Here is a 20,114-nt window from a genome sequence, read left to right as displayed (position 1 = left end):
ATTGGAGCTCAATATGGCTGGAATAAAAAAAAGGAGTCCATAAATCCATAGAGTTTAAAAATGTAACCCGAAAAAAATTTAAATGTCAATTGTCAACGTCAAACAAAAGTTACGAACCTGGGAAACGGAATTACGGATACGGACGGATATTCCGGAAAGTAAAAACATACACCCACTTGACGAGATTTTTATTGGAAGAATCTTTAATAGTGCTAATTGTTATCCATTTTTCTGTGGTGTAACTAGTGTAAGGTAATAACCCGGTCAAGTTAAGTACAAAATAATTGAAATCAAACTTAGTAATTAACAATTGCATACTGTTAAAAAACGATTACATATTTGTTTTGCATGTACAGAGTACATTTACAGTGTACAATTACCTATAGTAATATAAGTTGGATGTATATTTTTACACATACGAAAAAGACTAATAAAAATATTATGATTATAAGTGTTATGTGTTACTGTTTTCTAGTTTGGAGGGTGTAGTAAGGCTCTTCTATGATTTCGACATAGTCTTCAGAGGAATCTGTGATCTTGACCTTAGAACTCCAATACTAGGGGTTAATTAAAGATTGAATTGCAGAAGTAGCTAATTAAGATATGTCGTCACTCGTGGAGACTAAGATAGTCCCCTCATTTGTAAGGTGTATCCACACTCTTTCACTGAAACAATAACTGCTTCACTCTAGAAATAGGTCTCACATCATTTGGGCTGAATCCTCCATTGGTTTATTTTTAATCCTACATTTGGGCCCAACACTTACTCCAAAAAAAAGTACATACAACAGACATAAAACCTCCTTTTAAAAGTTGGTTACTAAGTATTAATTTCTATTTTCTCCGTGCACAGGCAGTCAGATGACGAACCAAGCATCACCAGTGGAGGAGCAGGAGAAGCTCCTCGATGAGGCTCTCAATGTTGTTAAGGCTCAGGTAAGTTAGCATCAATCTTTTCCAGTCCTTTACATACTAGTTACAAAACACATTTATAAACTTTATTTTAAATGTTATTTTAACAACACAAATCAGTCGAAAATTATTACATTTTATCTAGTTCAAATATGGGTCTAATCACTTGCAGGCATAGAGCCTTGGTGATGTCACGCCTAACCTTTTTTTTTATATATTTATACCTATACAATGAGGCAGACGGCTACTTGATGAAAAGCAGTCTCTGTTGCCTATGGAACAGCAGAGGAGCCAATGCATCACCAGCTTTGGCGGAGTGTTTTTTTTGGACCTTATTGGAGAAGCCCCATGTCATAGCGCTCTGGGAATACCTCAAGAGGAATTGCATGTCGGTGGCAAAAATTTTTAATGAAAAAAAAATTCAGCGAAATATTGTATAATTGCACAAAGGCATGATATCATTTGCTTGATTGTATTAAACGAGAAATAATTGTATTACTCTATTACTTTATGTCTTTAAATATAATGAATTCTTTGCAGGCTTTCCAGATGAAGAGATGCCTGGACAAGTCCAAGCTGATGGATGCTCTGAAGCATGCTTCCACTATGCTGGGAGAGCTGAGGACTTCCTTGTTGTCGCCCAAGAGCTATTATGAACTTTGTATCCTTTACTAAATGATTATGTTGCTTGTTACCTCCTATGTAGGCGTATATACTTCTAAGGTATATTTCATATAGTGGCATGCGACCCCTCCTAAAAGTTTCGTCATTATTATCATCATCAACAACCCATTGCTGTTCCACTGCTGGACACAGGTCTCCTCTCAGAATGAGAAGGATTATATCATAGTCCACCGTGGCCAAGTGCAAATTGGTAGACTTCACATACCTTTGAAAACTTTTTTTTTAAGATTACTCAGGTATGCAGGTTTCCTCACAATGATTTCCTTCACCGTTTAAGCACATGATAATTAATTTATAATATGCATATAACTTTGAAATATCAGAGGTGCGTGCCTGGGAATTGAACCTCAGAACCCTCGATAAAGAAGCTGTGTTTCCTAACCACTAGGCTATCACTGCTATCTGTGCTGCATAAAAAAGTATAGAGAAGTAAAGTCTACTTATTTGCAGTTAAACTATTTACAGTAAGTCCTACTATAACAATTATGTCCTAAAATATTAGCTAAAATGAGTCATTGAATAATAAACTATATCATCTTTTGCAGTAGTCTGCTGCTTTTGAATTTGAAGGCACCCTTCGTGGTTCAACTATGAAAGCACCATTGTCATACCTATTTCTGCTTAACTGCTACTGTGTTCTTGTTTTCCACTTACCATCAGGTTGACTACATGCTGCTACTTTAATATTATCCCAACAATGTCAGATTAACTGTTTTCCTTAACCACCTCCTAGACATGGCCATAACAGACGAACTGCGTCACCTAGAGCTGTATCTCCTGGAGGAGTTCCAGAAGGGACGCAAGGTGGCAGACTTGTACGAGTTGGTACAATACGCTGGGAACATTGTACCACGGTTGTACCTACTCATCACTGTCGGATTGGTCTACATCAAGACTAATACTAACTTGAGGCGTGATTTGCTTAAGGTAAGCATACAACTGTTTTGTTTACAGGAAAGTATTGTTATAAATTTAGAGCCGTCCAAATGGAAAGACGTCATACGAGTGGTGGGAAGGGTCTGGTGGTCTGAAACTTGGGACATATGGATGTCTAGTGAGAAGGCCTACATCCAGCAGTGGGTGATAATGGGCTGAAGTAGAAGAAGGTTGTTGTAAATAAACGAATAATTATTAACTTAGAATGAAATGCAGATTGAATACATAATAACCTATTAATAATCATGAATAAAGGCAACACAGACTTATGAATAATCATGAATCAAGGCTGTCTTGTCTTTATTCATGATTGACATAGATTTTTAAGGAAGAAATTACAATTTTTGAAGTTATATGGCATTTAGGGCATTCGGGAAAAAGAATGTCATGTCTCTCATGTATAGAGTATTGCCAATACTAATTTAACAAATGTATAAAGTATTTTTTTATCGTTATGAAATGTTATTTTAAGGATCTCGTTGAGATGTGCCGTGGTGTTCAACATCCTCTCCGGGGCCTCTTCCTGAGGAACTACCTGCTGCAGTGTACGCGTAATGTGCTGCCTGATACTGCTGAAGCTCCTAATGAGAATGAAGGGACTGTGAGTTACGCTTTGTTATATATCTTAGCTAACACATTTATTTGGCTGCAATACTTCTTACTGTAAACTACTCAGAACATGGGTTTATTTTCACAATTTAAAATGCCTTGGCGATTTTACAAACACTTCAACTATTTGGAGTATTTCCATACTCGTTAAGCTTGGGGCAACGACTATTAGCTTCTACCACGTTGTTACGCCAGATTGGCCGTCGGATGTCCAGTAGTGGCAAATCGATCACTTATGGGACATTATAGATATTTGTTTTATCTGCAGGTCCGTGACGCCATTGACTTCGTATTAATGAACTTCGCAGAAATGAACAAGTTGTGGGTTAGAATGCAGCATCAAGGACATTCGAGGTATATTGTATTTAAGTATAATTCATTATAAGACACCTCCAAATTTTTATATATTTTAGCAAGAAAGATGTGTCATGAATATCATACAATTTTCATGGTATAAAGAAGAACATTTTAAATATTTTCATAAGGATAGATTACTTATTTTACTATGAATTTATTAGCAATCTTACTTTATTTTCCCTGTCATTAATGCTTTTGTTGCTATTCAGAGTTTTTCCTGCACTTATAGTTTATCTTATTGTTGCACTTATTGTTACTCTTACAACCGTTATTAATACTCAATCTATCCAAATTTTGTATGTCCATATCCTGAATTTCCTCCTAATTTTTTTCACTTCCCCAGGGACAAGGAGCGTCGTGAGCGCGAACGTTCCGAGCTCCGTATCCTGGTCGGCACGAACCTGGTGCGCCTCTCGCAGCTGGAGTCCGTGGGCGTGGAGGACTACCGGCGGCTGGTGCTGCCCGGCATCCTGGAGCAGGTGGTCAGCTGTAGAGACGCGATCGCGCAGGAGTACCTCATGGAGTGCATCATACAGGTGATCTTACCTACATAGGTAGCTTGTAGAACCCCCTATAGTTCTCCCTGTAGTAGTAGGTGGTAGAACATTGGGTGGTAGAAAAATGGGTGTAACCACCCATTTTTGCTTTATAATGTTTTTATTAGCACTGTTGCCTAAAAAAGTGTGGTAGGATACGTATGAAACAAAGGAGGCCCCCGACATATGAGGAGCCTTGAAAGGGCAATATATTCGCTTACTAGAGAATAATACAACCTTAATGTAAGTTACATATTTTTCCTAGTTAGCAATGCGTCTATGATCAAACAAATGTAAGACAAAAATCCTAATTGAGGTTTAAAGAGATCCATTGGTAGTTAAATTACTATCAGATGCACTTCATGATCTTGCCCTTATAAGACTTTTCAAACTAGAACAGATTTGGTAGTGGAGTCTCTGGAGTCAATCTAACTCTAATTTCTTCCATTCTCCTACTATGATAGAAAATATAGTGAAGAAAAGGTGTGCTAGCAGTTCAATAACATATAAGTAATTCTCCACAGGTGTTCCCCGATGAGTTCCACCTGGCCAACCTGCAGCCTTTCCTGAAGTCGTGCGCAGAGCTGCAACCCGGCGTTAACATCAAGAACATCATCATATCGCTGATAGAGCGGCTCGCGTCCTATAGTCAGGTGAGAAGATGATATAAACAATTGACTAATGACCAATTAAAGGCCAGGCATTATCCATTTTTAAGATTCCATACCCAAAGGGTAAAAACTGATCCCTATTACTAAGCCTCTGCTGTCTGTCCGTCTGTCACGTGGCTCTATCTCTGGAAGCATCATAGATAGATACTTGAAATTTTCTATTTGTATCTGAAAATTTCTTGCAAGTTCATCTCGCAATATAGGTCAATTATTTACATTATAGGTACACCTATATTAGGCAGACTAACATGCGGTTCACCTAATGGTAAGTGGATACTGGCAGCCATGGACATCTGTAATCAAGCTATTATAGGAATTTAAATTTCTACCTGAGGTCGGCCACAGATGCGCCTCTACCCCTGAGGACTAAGCTGGATCGCCTCGGAAAAGTATGTCTCTCTTATCACACTCTTCAAACCAGAACACAGCAGTGTTTAACACTGCAGTTATTAGGCAGAAATAGAATAAAATTTAGTCCTCATTAATATCTATAGACATTGAATATATAAGACATATTATACTTTTATATAGAGTTGAGATTTGTTTATTTTCAGAGGAACGAGGGTAACGTTAATCTGAGCGTGGTGCTTGAAGATGGGAAGGAGCAAGAGGTTCAGTTGTTTGAAGTGTTCTCCGACCAAGTAGCTGCTATCACACAGGTATTCATATTATTATTATGATCGACAGTGGTGTAACTATAGGGTGGCAGAACAGGCAAAATGCCATGGACCTCCGGCCTGATAGCGCCAGCGGCGAGTTCAGAAGTGTCCATAAAAATCTCTGAATTGTTTATAAATCAGCTAAACATACATTCTCTTGAAATGTTTTTAGGTAAATGCATTGAAGAAAAAAATGTCGCCAAGACAAAAGAATGATCAAATTATGTATTTGTGTGCGAATATAGGGCACCATGCAATTAATTTGCCACGAGTCTCATACAGTATTGTTGTGTGGTATAGTTACACCATTGCTGAACGAGACTAACCAACTGTTTTGAAATTAAATATGTATATAAATTAATATTCTATATAGTTAAATGTACAATTGAGGCTAAATAATGAATTTCGGTCTAATTTTTATAGCTTTTTATTGGTACCAAGTAGTTGACACATATTTAAACTGACATTGCATATCGTGTACAATACGGTATATGTGCGTGTATGATATATGCATGTGAAAAGAGTTATTTACTTATTCAATATATTCGATATTATCTGTGTGTTAAAAATTAATGAATTATGCCTGATTTTAGTCATTTTATCTATTCGTTTTATAACATTTATATCTTTCTATTAAAAAAAAGTCACAGAGAGCATACTTAGTCTGATTAGTAAAATCGTAATTGTTCTTCAACAGAGTCGCACAGATATGCCTCCTGAGGATATGTTGAGTCTTCAACTGGCCTTATTAAAATTGGCCCAACGCTGCCATCCGGACAAGTTGAACTATGTGGACAGAGTGCTGGCGCATACTGACAAGATCTGCGCTGATATACATCAGAATAGGTGAGATTTTTTATGATATTTAAAGATTAATTTATTTATTAGTGACCCACCGAAATTTCGGTTTAGGTAACATTTCGGCTAATAAAGGTAATTCGATGAAGGTTTCGGTTACAACCAAAATGGACCGAATTTTCCGGCTTACCTTTTGATGAGTGGGCGTTTCTTGTCCACTTGATCTTGAGTACGCCGGCGAGCCGCGTCTGAAAAGTCAGAGTTTTGTTGCTATTCTTTTTATTAAAATACCCCTATTAAATCAAACAATGTAAATAAATTTTAATCAAGATTGAAGAAAAAGGAAGCATTTTCCTTAAAATAAGATCTGTTCCTTAATTTATATTATATGGATGGTGATTAGGTATGTGATTTGTAGGTATAATAATTACATTACAGCAGCAAACCCTACCTAGAACACAACACACCGGTCTTCAAGGAGCTAATGAAGATCCTGAAGCTGCCAGCGGACCACTACAAGAACATCCTAACGTTGATTAGACTGCAGAACTACGCGCCACTGATCAACAAACTGAACCAGCCCGGTAGGCTGATGATAGCGGTTCATCTGGTGAACGATGTGCTGGAGAGTGATACTACTGTTACTACGCCAGAGGATGTGAGTGCCTGAAAGGTTCAATTATTTCAAGGTTGACCTCCATTGGCTATGAGCGTTTAGCACAACTGTCAAAATGCTGTCAAACTGCACTATGACGTATGTGACTATCTCGTATAGTTTCCGCCAAATTGCTAGTCGGCTCTGAAGATTTTGCGAACAGGTGTAGTCATACAATTTGCTATGGCGACGTGATTCGTTTCTATATTCAGAGCAGACTAGCAGTTTTACGCGGACTATACCTTATGTGCATACAGACACATACATTACGTGTAATCGGCTGTCTAAGACTAAGGTAAGGCTGTCTAAGACAAACAATTAACCAATGATGTCTTGGTTTAATAGAGATATGCCAAGTTTCTTAGACTACAATCAAACAGCGTCAGAGTGTAATGTGAATATTTAAATATTATTATGTATTAAAATAAAATAAAAATAATGTTATCGGATATTTTCAGGTGGAATCAGTTCTGTCAATGCTGGATGTTCTAGTGAAGGATCAACCAGATCAAAACTCCGCTGACTCCGATGTGGAGGACTTCATGGAGGAGCAGGGCTTGTTGGCAAGGTAATCATCACATCATCGTAAGTAATATAGAAGTAGCAGAAAGAACGCAGCATCATTTGATGGTTAGTGGCAAGGTGTCTGTGGATATTGGCAATCAACGCCAGATAGTATTTGAGTTCTACTGAGGTCAACCGCAGAGGTTGCTACCCCTGAGGACTAAGAAAAAATTTATTAGCTAAATATTACAATAACTTGAAAACAAAAACATTACAATCATTTAAATAATATAAAAAAGATGAAACATATAATATAACAATGTTAATTATATATACAAAAAAAAATAATGACTAAGTTGGAAAATATTGAATAAAAATGTCTCCTATACCATACCCTTCAAACTGGAGCGCAGTAGCACTGAAGAGTGATGTCGTTATGCAGAAACAGTTGTGGCGGTGGCGCCTCCGGACTTTAAACTCAAAGGGGTCTACCACCTTTAAATCCATCCAGAATGCAGCCAGAATTTAACCACAGAGTTGAAAATTACTTAAAAACTAAAATCAATAAAATATATTACTAAATATTCAATTTAAATTAATAAATCTTATATGCTTCCAGATTAATCCACCATTTCAAATCGGACTCAGCGGACCAACAGTACCTAATCCTGAGCGCGGCGAGGAAGGCCCTACAGAGCGGCGGGGCGCGGCGCATACAACACACGTTCCCGCCCATCGTGTTCCACGCGTACCGACTGGCGTTTGTCTATAAGGAACTCGAGAATCAGGTGAATGCACATGTTAATGCATTACATTTCGTTTGTGCGAAATCGTTAACTTGTTTATTTATTTATTTCTATTACACTAGCTGATCCGGCAAACTTTGTACCACCTCAGAATCTATTTATGTAATATTTAATATTTACTCACCTTTTAAGCCTTCCCTGGACTTCCACAAATTGTTCTAAACTAAAATTTGCCAAAACGGTCCAGTCGTTCTCGAGTTTTAGCGAGACAAACGAACAGCAATTGATTTTTATATATATAGATAGATTTATATGCTTAACAAACATGTCTAATGTGTTTATTTAGCCAGAAAACGCTCGAACAAATTTGCCGGCCGTACTACGAAATATGAATTTATTCATATTTTAATTGTAATTGTAATTTAAATATGAATTTTAATAATACAAAAATAAAATAGTTGATGGGTTAACAATAACATAAGTGTCTAAATACATAAGGTAGTTATAATCGCATATTTGTAACCTGAAAGTTACACTAGGTAAAGAATAATCAATTCATCTGTGTTTTGTGATCAGATAAGATTAGAACTACTCTACATTTTCCTAGTTATAGGCCAACTTAACCTAAAGTGGGAACCGGTTATTAATAATTCTATTAGAGTCAGTGCAATCTAAATATATATAACTCAAAGGTGACTGACTGTCATAGTGATCTATGTGCACACAACGCACAGCCCAAACCACTGGACGGATCGGGCTGAAATTTGGCATGCAGGTAGATGTTATGACGTAGGCATCCGCTAAGAAAGGATTTTGATCAATTCTACCCCCAAGGGGATAAAATAGGGGATGAAAATATTACTTCGTAACGCGAGCGAAGCCGCGGGCAAAAGCTCGTTAAGCATATAAACAAAATAGCGTAAAAAAATCTTTAAGCGTTTTTTGTCTACTCTACCTATAAGCTAATATTATGATTCTATCATTAACATTGTACTTTATTTATTGCGTCTATTAAACGTCTTTCAGGATGAAATGTGGGAGAAGAAATGTCAGAAAATCTTCCAGTTCTGCCATCAGACCATCAGTATGCTGGTCAAGGCCGAGTTGGCTGAGTTGCCATTGAGGTATGTATTGGAAAAATCCTGAAAATATTGTACCTATATTAGATTTTGTAACCAATATCAGATAGAATTGTTGTAGTATTTGCTAGCGGCCATAGTTATGCAGAACTTATTACTAATACCTTGTTAAAACAAAGGGTAGGGGAGAAAGGAATGGCCTTATACCTCTGTTTTACCACAATTCCTCCACAGTAAGATTGTGTGGGATTTTAAAGCGACTTTACATTCTCGCGAAAATCTCGTGAAAACGCTAGAAGAGCACGAGAAACGAGAATGTGGAGCCTATACGAAACCGGTTTTTCTCGCGTTCTCACGAGGTTCTCGCGAGAATGTGGAGCAGGCTTAACATCTGCAGCTACAAAGAGCTCTATCAACTAAACTACGAAGGACTATACCACAACCATGGATAAATCTGCTATTTTTAAATCATAAAAGGCTTCAACAGTAAAGGGCTCTTCTACCTTCAGCCGCGAAAAGTTCTACTACCTTCAATATCTCATAATGTTTCTATCCACAGATTATACCTCCAAGGCGCACTGGCGATCAGCGAGATCGGCTTCGCAAACCACGAGACAATCGCATATGAGTACCTATCTCAAGCTTTTTCCCTGTACGAGGACGAAATATCTGACAGCAAGGCGCAGCTGGCTGCCATCACGCTGATCATAGCCACCTTCGAGCAGATCAACTGCTTTGGTGAGACTAACTGTATCTACTTAAGAGCATGTTAAGCTTTATATGTAATGACTGTGGCAAAAGGTTCGTGGGCTACTAGACATTGTACATAGGCGACATTTGGCGTTTTTGGACACGTGCTTACAAGCGGGCATTCATTGGCAAATGTCAAATAATTTTTCGCAAGATCAAAGTGGAACTGCTAGAGGACGTTTTTAAGCTATTGCATAGCTTCTATCGCGGGCCTTGGGCGTGGAGACCGAATCCAGAAATTCCATAACGAAAAAACCTAACACCCCCCACTCCGACCGGCACAGCGGTGATACTTTTTAGTAGCGATCTGTGCGCCCCGGGGCGCACACGCCAGTTGACAGGTTAATGACTTTTTGCATACTGCATAAATAAAATAAATATATAATTGTAATTGCATAAGTTGATAAAAAAATGCTATGCAATAGCTTTACCGCGGCAGTCTCCGAGTGCCACACGTATTTTTTTTTTAAATAATCTTGCTATTACATTAAAAATAAGAATTTTGAAGAATCTCGGGTGATTTAAGAGGGCGGTGTCGCGACCAATCTTACATTGTCAAAGTACAAAAATTGGGTGGGAGGCGAAAAATTGCCTAAACCTTTCACGAAATTAATGTATGCCCCTTAATTGCTTCAAAACGCATAATTTCTAGAAGTTGTTACCAGATCTATTCTCTGTAGATAGAATTAACCACTACTTTTACTTTTCAATATTTAATAGATACGAATTTTCAATAGGCCTTTGTGTAGCCATCTGCATTAACTCCATACTGTGTAATAGGTGCTGAAAATGCAGACCCGATGCGTACAGCGTGCGCTCTGGCCGCTAGCAAGTTGCTGAAAAAACCCGATCAGAGTAGGGCGGTGGCGTTGTGCGCACATTTGTACTGGAAACCGCCTAAAGATGGAAAACAGGTATAGTATTATATTTGTATTATTTTTTTGTTGTTTGAAGGTGGTAGAACCCTTTGTGGTTCGACTCCTCTGAGGTAGCGGCGCATCTATGGTGACCTCAGGTAGGAATATCTAATCCTATCTGGGGTTGATTATAGATGTCCATGGGCGGCAGTAGCCACTTACCATCAGATGGACTGCGTGCTTGTCTACTACTCCTACGTTATAAAAAATAAATAAATCTTATATATAAAATTCTCGTGTCACAATGTTAGTTACCGTATTCCTCCGAAACGACTTTACCGATTTTCTCCAAATTTTATATGCATATTCAGTAGGTCTGAGAATCGGCTACTATCTATTTTTCATATCCCTAAGTAATAAGGGTTGTTCACCTTTAACGTTTTTATTTATATGGCAACTCAACGTTTGCCGGTTCAGCTAGTATATATATATTTTCTAAAATGTATTTACGCTAATTCTCAATAAATGAATAATTTTGTCCCCAGTGGGCACTAAACGAGCCGTCCCGCGCGCTGGACTGCCTGAAGAAGGCGGCGCGCGTGGCGCAGCAGTGCATGGACGGCGGCGTGCAGGCGCAGCTGCTCGCCGAGCTGCTCGGCCGGTACGCGCTGCTGCGCGAGCGGGGCAACGCCACGCTCACCACCAACCTCATCGAGGCTGTACGTACATGTGCATTTTTATTTATGTAACAAGCGGATTGGTGCGCTGGAGTGTCTGAAGAAAGCAGCTTATGTAGTCCAGCTGCTCGGCCGGCACGCGCTGCTGCGGGAGAGGGGCAACGCCACGCGTTTTATTTTTAAATCCTGCGTGCTGGAATGCCTGAAGAAGGTAAAACACATGGTCCAGTTGCTCGCCGACCTGCTCGGCCGATACGCGCTACTACGAGAGAGGGGGAACGCTACGTTGACCACTAATCTTATTGAGGCTGTACGTATATGTGCATGTTTATTTTCAAATCCTGAGTACAGGAATGCCTGTAGAAGGTAGGGTGCGTGTGGTCCAGCTGCTCACCGAACTGTTCGGACGATACGACTTGCCAGGAGAGAGGGCGAACGCTACGCTGACTACTAATCTTTATTGAGGCTGTACGTACGACCTTTCCTAAGAAGGGCGTATTCAAATTAGCTGGTTATGTGTAACACTTAAAAGGCTATCGTGAAACTGAAGAAATAACACCATTAAAGTTAGAAAATAGATAGAAACTGTATAATTCGACCGGGAATGAGAGAAAGGGGGAGGTTTCCACTACTATACCTTTTTCTAGCGTGAATAGTGTGAAAGGTAGCTGTCATATATATAACACAAATTTCTTAATGCTCAGAAGGGGCAAAATCGCTATTTAAAAAGGGCAGAGATAGCTAGCCCAAAATATACCAATTTAGTCTACAAATTATAGTGTAGCCGGCTTCTATATTATTTGTACATCATAATATCACCAGATACACTGGCACTACATTTAATATAATAAACTATCGTGTACCATGTATCTGATAATAATAATGATTTCATTTAAAAATGTATTTGTCTAATCCTAACCCATCTCTCCAGGTGATCCAGAAGATCCGCGAGGAGCTCGCCAACCTGGACCAGTCTGAGGAAGTGGAACAGATCACGAAGCACTTCCACAACACGCTGCAGCACTTGAAGAACAGGATGGAGTGTCCCGACCCTGACGGCTTGGGTTATGATGGATTGGTTCTCTCGTAATTGAATAGGAGAAAGAGTAAGAGTGGGTGATTAGTTGTTGTTGTTTGGAGATGTGTCCGGGAGCCGATTATCGCGTTTTTCATTAAAATTCAGTTTTTATAAATGAATCGTAGAATCTTTGTGGTTCGAGTCCGGCGGCACCACCGCCGCAACCAAGTCTGCGTAATAACGACAGTGTTAAGTAATGCTGTGTTCAGATTTTAAGAGTGTGGTAAGGGACAGACATGCGATAGTCACTGGTAGCAACGTCTCTGTGACTGACCTTAAGTAGAATTACGAAACTATCTGGGGCTCATTATAGATCTGTATGGGCAGCAGTTGCCACTTACCATCAGGTGGACTGCATACTCGTGCCCTACCTCTATAGAACACATGTGAAATAGTCGTCCATTCGATAAATCGCGATAATAACTCCAAACTGTTCGAATCATTTTCAAACATTAATAAAAAGTAAGGTAAAATGTAAGACCTGAGTTATATCTGATACATATAAAATGTATTTATTATTAACACATTTTTAATATTTTAGTTTATAGGTATATTTAAAGTGAAAGATATGAAAGCAATATATTACTTGTTTTACATTAATGTGCTTTTTTATTCCAAACCCTAATACCGAAATGCCCAATAATTTTTAATTGTTGCCTTAGACTGGAGAGGTCTTCTGAATTGTCTCCGTAATTAATAATTAAATAAATCTATTCTGTATTTTTCCTACCCAATATTGCTATATGACAATTACTAATACCACCCGTTTTGATACCAAGACATAATTCCTATAAAACATTGTCCAATATTTCGTAGATCTTTTTCGATAATCTTTAGTAGATCAAAATTGGATAGATTGATTATTAATTACGGGCGTTAGTCCTTAGAGATAGCAATGTATCTGTAACCAACTTCAGGTAGGATTAATCTAAATACCCAAATCCTGTTTGGAGTTGATTATAGATGCCCATGGGCGGTTGTAGCCACTTCCCAATAGGTAAACTACATACTAGTCAGCTAAGTATATTATAAAAATATAAATAAAACCCACATAAAAAATACATAAATATATTCTACAAAATTCTGTTCCCTTGCACATTATTCTTATTGTTCATCATGATCTTCTCCTGTCGTTTCTTCTCTTCTTTGAATGCTTCTTTATTGGCTTTCTTCTCTACTCTTCTTTCTTTCCTATACTCCTTGAGAAGACGTTTTCTTTCTTTCTTTTCGCCTGCTGACTCGTCTTTGGGCCTGTTACGAAATTATCGATATTATGTAAAACATTTTAATTAGAACTCAGGAATTTAATCCTATCTATCTAATATATGGTGGTAATTACAGATGTCCATGAGGCGGTAGCCACTTTACCATCAGGTGGACTGCATGCTCGTCCGCTACTCCAATATTACAAAATGAAAGTCGGACTACCGTGTTTTAGTTCTTATTACTGCTTACATATATTTCTGTCTTATGATTGCAGATTGAAGCTGCTATTTTGGGGAAGGTGTAAGAGCCCGTTAGTATTATGTCAATATACTAATTTACATAAACTTCTATAAAAAGATAAGTGATTCCTAATTTGCGTAAATTTAAAATCGTAATTTACCACATTAAGGTATGGCACACTTACCGTATCGACAAAACACTTAAGGTCGACAGCACACTCTCCGCATTCGTGCGTCCATCGTCATCTGAATCTTTGACTGCATTCTGTTGCAACGAATTGAACTTGGCCAAAGACTTCATCGTCAACTTATTGTCTTTTCCCAGTGTGTCTTCTGGTATGCCTGTTTTGGGGTTGATTTTGATTTTCCTCTGTGACTGAAAAGGCATAAAATTTTAAAAACACATTAAAAATGTTATGAAATTAGTACGCCATCGTGTATACGACTTAAGAAGCATGTCATATTTTTTACTATTAGCAAAATATAAATAATAGAGGTCGCGTTAATAGACGTATACGCGTGCAAATAACTTATATTATTTTCCCAGTTCTATGGGACAGCAGTTTTCGCAATGTGACGTCATATCTCGCTTAGTCGCAACCGCAACATAAACACACATATGTGTGAGGCTCAAGCTACTTTGATTGAGCCTCACACATATGTATTCACACACAATTTGAATGAAACAAAAACACCGTGTTTGTACCTTTGGTTCCTCGATAACTTTCGGATGATTATACAGGTTGGAATAAGTGGACAGAATGGTCTCACAGTCCCACTTCTCCTTGGGCTGCACTTCTAGCGTCACCAAATCATCTTCCTCTGACTCCTCCGCTATTTCTTGGAGACGTTGCAATCTGTAAATAAAATGAACTTTATATCATTTATTATTTCAAACAAATCTTGAGTTTATTGTGAATTTTCCTATCATTCAGCCGAGTTATAGCAACTATGAATGTGTTGTTTCAAAGGTGTGTGGGCCATATATTTTCGCACTAATTTACGCGAATGTCAATTTGGCCGTCAAAACTTTCAAGCAACTCTAAAATAAATGAACAAGTTTTGTTAAAAGTTGTAGAGATAAATATCAGGGATATCACTGTAAACCAAGTGGCATTGCATGGCAATTCTGACCTGACGTTTCCAAATCCATAGTTGAAAAATTAGACACACACGCACGCACGCACACAACACATTCCCAATTCGTAACATATGTGCATATGTTCACATTTCACTTTCAAACCACTCAGTGGTGGACTAAGGTCGTCCTAATGATTGGTGGCCCTCAGCTTAAAAAGTGACATTTTTCTATTACTGATATTATACACTCTTCACAGATTATTTGGTTCTGACCACCTTGTTTTAGCAATTGTGTTTGGAGGCCCCCTAGGATCGAGGGCCCAGGGCGAGCCGCCCCTTCCGCAATTAGACCGCTAGAGCCACCACTCACCTAACAATCTCCTTCTCCCTCTCGAGCTGGTGCCGCCGCCGCGACTCCTCGAACTCCTCCGCCGCGCGCAGCAGCATATCGTGCGACTCCGGCATGAAGCCCTCGATCTCGTCCAGGTCCAGAGCACCCACTTCCGTGTCGTCGTAGTCCGCGAACATCTGCAAAACGAATATACTTTTTTATAATGATTTCTAGATGGGCTTTTTGATGGAATGGATGATAATTTATAAAGATTTTAATCGCAAGTAGTCCAAAAATCATTAGATTTTAGATAGATCATTAACTTAGAAATTGATTTCACGTGTTAAACTATAAAATTTATATTATTGACTATGCACTAAGATTCCCTTGTGTCGTGAGCGCTATGAAGTAATACAAAGACGAGTATACATCTGATGCAACTCTGAATTGTAATCATCGTTTAAATTTCTACCAAACCCAGGATCGAATCCAAAACCCTCTGCTAATTAGATCCCGTAGTATGTCGCGTAGAAAGTTTATGGTTAAAAATTTAAAGTAACTTTGAAATGACATGGCATATTTTTGAAGGTGGTAGAACCCTTTGTGGTTCGACTCCGGCGGCACCACCGCCACACCTATTTCTACCTAATAACAGCAGTGATAGGCGCTGCTGTGTTCCGGTTTGAAGAGTGTGGTAAGGGAGACATACTTTTCCGAGGCGTTCCAGCTTAGTCCTCAGGGGTAGCGGCGCATCTGTGGCCGACCTCAGGTAGGAATATCTAATCCTATCTGGGGTTGATTACAGATGTCCATGGGCGGCAGTAGCCACTTACCATCAGGTGGACTGCATGCTCGTCTGCTACTTCTATATTATAAAAAAAAAAAAAAAAAAAATTACCTTTTCAAACATATTGTCCAATAGTGTAAGGCCTTGATTACGTTTAATGACGCTGGAAGACATGGAGTATTGTGAGAAGCGGGATTTCGTGTCGTCCTTGTCGCCCCACTCTGGCATTCTTGGTCTACCACGCTGAAATAAATAAAAAATATGAAATAATATAAAAAAAAACCCTAAAATCTCCTAAATAAAAATAAGATTATTAATAAAGAAAAAATCTTAAAAAAAATCCTTGAATACAAGTAAATTCACTTTACGCGGATTTTAGCTCATTGATATAAAATCTATAATATAGTTGTGGCTTAATCACCACCAACCCATATTAGAGCATACGGGGGATAATCCAGACCTCTACCAGTTGTGGGGTGAAATCGGGACAAAATAATGATGCATTAAAAGACTAACATTAACATAACAATCTATTTGACTTATGTGATAGCAAATTTATTTTTGTTCACTCTTTGTTTTAATTAAAATGATGATATACTTACCCTTTCCTCATTATCATCATCAGAATCCATGTCAGACGCAAACGCTTTCTCTGAGTCATCATCACCTGACACACTTTCACCATCTTCATATTCTTCATCACCTGTAAACATTTTAACGTTATTTTAAATAAGCTTTGATCTGCAAGAAATAATATTAGATGTAGAGCTATTTTAACTACAATTTTATGCTCTGTTTCATGTGTTAAGTGACAAAGGTTTAGTTTTATATAGAAAATATAGGATAACTAAGTGTGAATACGAATTTATCATAACGAGGGCCTCATGAGGTCACAAATAGTTTATTTTATAAGAGAGTACAATCACTGACATAAGAAAATATATGTTAATTTTCATATAAATACATCAAGCATAGGAAAAAAACAAAATTCTTGAGATTTTACAATTGTTGTAGGAGAGCATTGTTGAGAATAATAATGGTAAAACAATTACAAAATGTAATTTGTCAAAATAACATATACATTACCTTCACCCATAGCCATTTCTATGAAGTTATCTTCAAGTTGATTGTCAGGGTCATCAAAGTCGAAATCTTCATCCAGGGCCGCCACAACATCTGGGTCCAAGTTCAGACATAACCCTGAAACAATACCATTATGACATAACGCTGATTAAGACCACTTATGATTAACCGTCAATCTATTTCAGGGTTGAAAAGGGCTTAATTATGATGTATAAAACTCTTCATGCCCAAATGTTCTTCGCTCCCTTTGAACACCAAAGTATCATATGTGCAATATATACTATCAAAGAACAAGTTTTGTCAAAATTGAATGTGTGCTCCATGCTAATGCCAAATTTCAAGTGCCTATTTATTTATTTATTTATTTATTAAATGGATTACCCACATAAGAAACAGTATTTACATGAATACATTTTAAACAAGCTCAAAGGATACATTCCAACTGTTACTTACTATTACGAGTAATCACATCATGCATTATTAGGTACGTGTTACACATTTTAAAATATCACATTAAGTACATAAATTTAATTTCTTAAGGTAAAAATAATTAATAAGTCAAGTACATTGGAATTAAGTTAGATTGAATGAATGAATTGAATTAAATTTATTACGGTCCAAGAGATAGAGTTCTGTGACAGACATATAGACAGTGAAGGCCTTAGTAATAAGGTTCCATTTTTATCCTTTGCCTAATGATCCCTAAAAAACCTTGTTGGAAAGTTGTCCTTATGGGAAGTTGTCATTTTGGGAAGTGGTCCTTTTGGGAAGTGGTCTTTTTGGGAATTGTCATTTTGGGAAGTGGTCTTTTTGGGAATTGTCATTTTGGGAAGTAGACCTTTTGGGAAATGGTTGTTTTGGAAATAGACCTTATGAGTCTAAAGGGTTTCACCCGCATTACGTTAACATGTCTTTTAGTTTCATATATAAACTTAATTTATAGCCTATGTTAATGCGGCAATTCCAGTGTACTCATAAATATTTTTAAAAACAATTTTAACTTGGTCCTGTAGTTTTTGTGTTTATTCATAACAAAAATACAAAAATATAAATAATTCTTCTTTTTAATATCAGTTAGGATACCTTGAGAAGCAGCCTTGTTCAGCAAACCGACATCTTCCTCCACTTCTGAGGCAAACACAGAACTAGGCAGGTTTAATGTTTCCGCCACATCTGTGCCACTTGACTCTATGGTAGTGTCAACTGTTTTCTCTTTCCTTTTGTGTACTGGTTTCTGGAATACAGACGTTAATGATTAATATAATGTCCACCTCATTGTATTAAGGATTATATTATATAAAGGACATAATTATTGCAGGCTTCAAACCATAGAGGTATACGTAAAAGTGTTTGTTTTTGGTATATTATGTCATTTGTATCCAAATTTGGAATACATAATCTCTCAAAAGATCATTATAATAGATTAATTATTAAAAAAAAAAAAAAAATATTAAGTTTTGTGTGTGTTTTTTACATAAGAATAGCAGACGAGCATCAACTCTAGATCAGGTTAAATTCCTATTTGAGTTCAGCCCCGGTTGCTACCCTGGAAGTCTTACCGGCTGTACCACCATAGTGACCTCTCTGGTGTCCTTAAGATGTTGTAAGTAGTTGTAGTCATCATCAAAGTAGATGCCATACTTCTGTTGCTCCTCTCTTCTCTGTTCTGGTGTAAGATCCTAGAATATACATGCAAATAATGAATTATCATATTATACCACAATTCTTACATCCTATAGGCACACACTACATATACAACTATGTCTATGTCTACATAGATATTAAAATTTAACATTTATATATATAAAGTTTAACTATAGGATAGGTTCTATAAGAATAGAACAAGATACTAATTATACAGACAACAGAGTCAGTACAATTTTCTATTGGGTAGTATTTAGACTAGTGACTGCAAATAAAAGTTTTAAATGACAAAAATAATGACATTTGGTTATAGTATTACTAAGTGAGCGACTGGCTGCGAGTGACGAGAAATCAACAGAACCCTGCACGCCCTGCACTCTTAATTTTATATTGTCTTATATGTTCCAACCTAACCTAACTAATTCAATTAGAAAAACCTAATCTACTTACTAATCACTACTACTATCACTTAGCAATGTAGTCGCACAAGTTATTAAAACAGTATATCATTATCAGTCACTAAGTTTTTTTTTCTTCGATCGTTTTATAATTTCCCTTTTCTATTTAAAATAAGTACACAGATGCATTACTTCCTTTTACATTTTTTTATATTAAAAAACAGTTATAAGCACACTTCTATTAACTTAAAATGAACGGAATACCACTATGTTTATGTTTGTTCTATTTATTGCTGTTTACATGTCTAAAATGAACTATATTTAGCTATTTACGCATCTTTATCAACAAATATTTGTTCACAATTTGTCAACAATTTGTTTTATGAAGGTTATGATGCTACTCACTGGGTCCTTCTCCTTCTTAGCTGGTATATTAGCATTTACAGGCACCAAGACACGCTGCGGCGCGGTCTCATCAGCCACCAGAGGATCTCTTTGAGAACGATGCACCAAGTTGAACGTCACTGCTTTCTTACGATCTATGAACTTCTTCTTAGCTTTCGGCTGAAACATAACAACTTTATTATTAAGTGACAAGGAATTTATACTTATAGTTTAGAAATATTAAAGAGAAAATTACCATTTTGTTAAGTTTTTAATTGAAAATCTGTTTGAGAAAGTGTCCAAAACATGTGTTGTTTTGGCAAGCACAGGTTAAAAAGAAAAACATTTAAAATGACAGCCATTTTAGTTCCTTATGTCAACAATGTAACGTTTACGGATACCGTTTGAGAATCAAGAAAAAGATAAAACTATCAAAATGTTTGCATGTCTTTTT

General features: G+C 37.3%; 2 protein-coding genes across 2 annotated transcripts; one reads left to right on the top strand and one right to left on the bottom strand.

Annotated features, from left to right (window-relative positions):
- The first annotated feature begins 92 nt into the window (after nucleotides 1–92).
- On the top strand, nucleotides 93–13,108 carry Vps35 (Vacuolar protein sorting 35). The gene is made up of 18 exons (XM_073091808.1): nucleotides 93–252; nucleotides 854–936; nucleotides 1,453–1,573; nucleotides 2,330–2,523; nucleotides 3,005–3,133; nucleotides 3,410–3,495; nucleotides 3,842–4,034; nucleotides 4,559–4,687; nucleotides 5,260–5,364; nucleotides 6,062–6,210; nucleotides 6,601–6,820; nucleotides 7,276–7,385; nucleotides 7,941–8,109; nucleotides 9,094–9,191; nucleotides 9,706–9,884; nucleotides 10,677–10,810; nucleotides 11,299–11,472; nucleotides 12,362–13,108. The coding sequence occupies exons 2-18, from the start codon at nucleotides 862–864 to the stop codon at nucleotides 12,518–12,520; spliced, it is 2,424 nt and encodes an 807-aa protein (XP_072947909.1). The 5' UTR covers nucleotides 93–252; nucleotides 854–861; the 3' UTR covers nucleotides 12,521–13,108.
- A 454-nt stretch (nucleotides 13,109–13,562) lies between these two features.
- On the bottom strand, nucleotides 13,563–20,036 carry LTV1 (LTV1 ribosome biogenesis factor). The gene is made up of 11 exons (XM_073091807.1): nucleotides 19,917–20,036; nucleotides 19,682–19,840; nucleotides 18,794–18,913; nucleotides 18,318–18,468; nucleotides 17,238–17,351; nucleotides 16,754–16,854; nucleotides 16,263–16,394; nucleotides 15,404–15,561; nucleotides 14,660–14,810; nucleotides 14,139–14,329; nucleotides 13,563–13,759 (listed from the first exon to the last, which is right to left on the bottom strand). Exons 1-11 carry the CDS (start codon nucleotides 19,917–19,919, stop codon nucleotides 13,582–13,584), a joined length of 1,458 nt encoding a protein of 485 aa, XP_072947908.1. The 5' UTR covers nucleotides 19,920–20,036; the 3' UTR covers nucleotides 13,563–13,581.
- Between the last annotated feature and the right edge of the window lie 78 nt (nucleotides 20,037–20,114).

This window comes from Epargyreus clarus, unplaced genomic scaffold (assembly GCF_041222505.1).
Source record: "Epargyreus clarus isolate Ecla_fem2 unplaced genomic scaffold, WU_Ecla_fem_2.2 ptg000035l, whole genome shotgun sequence".
Classification (NCBI taxonomy): domain Eukaryota; kingdom Metazoa; phylum Arthropoda; class Insecta; order Lepidoptera; family Hesperiidae; genus Epargyreus; species Epargyreus clarus.
The sequence above is the reverse complement of the archived record's forward strand: the minus strand, read 5'-3'. Positions and strand labels throughout refer to the sequence as shown.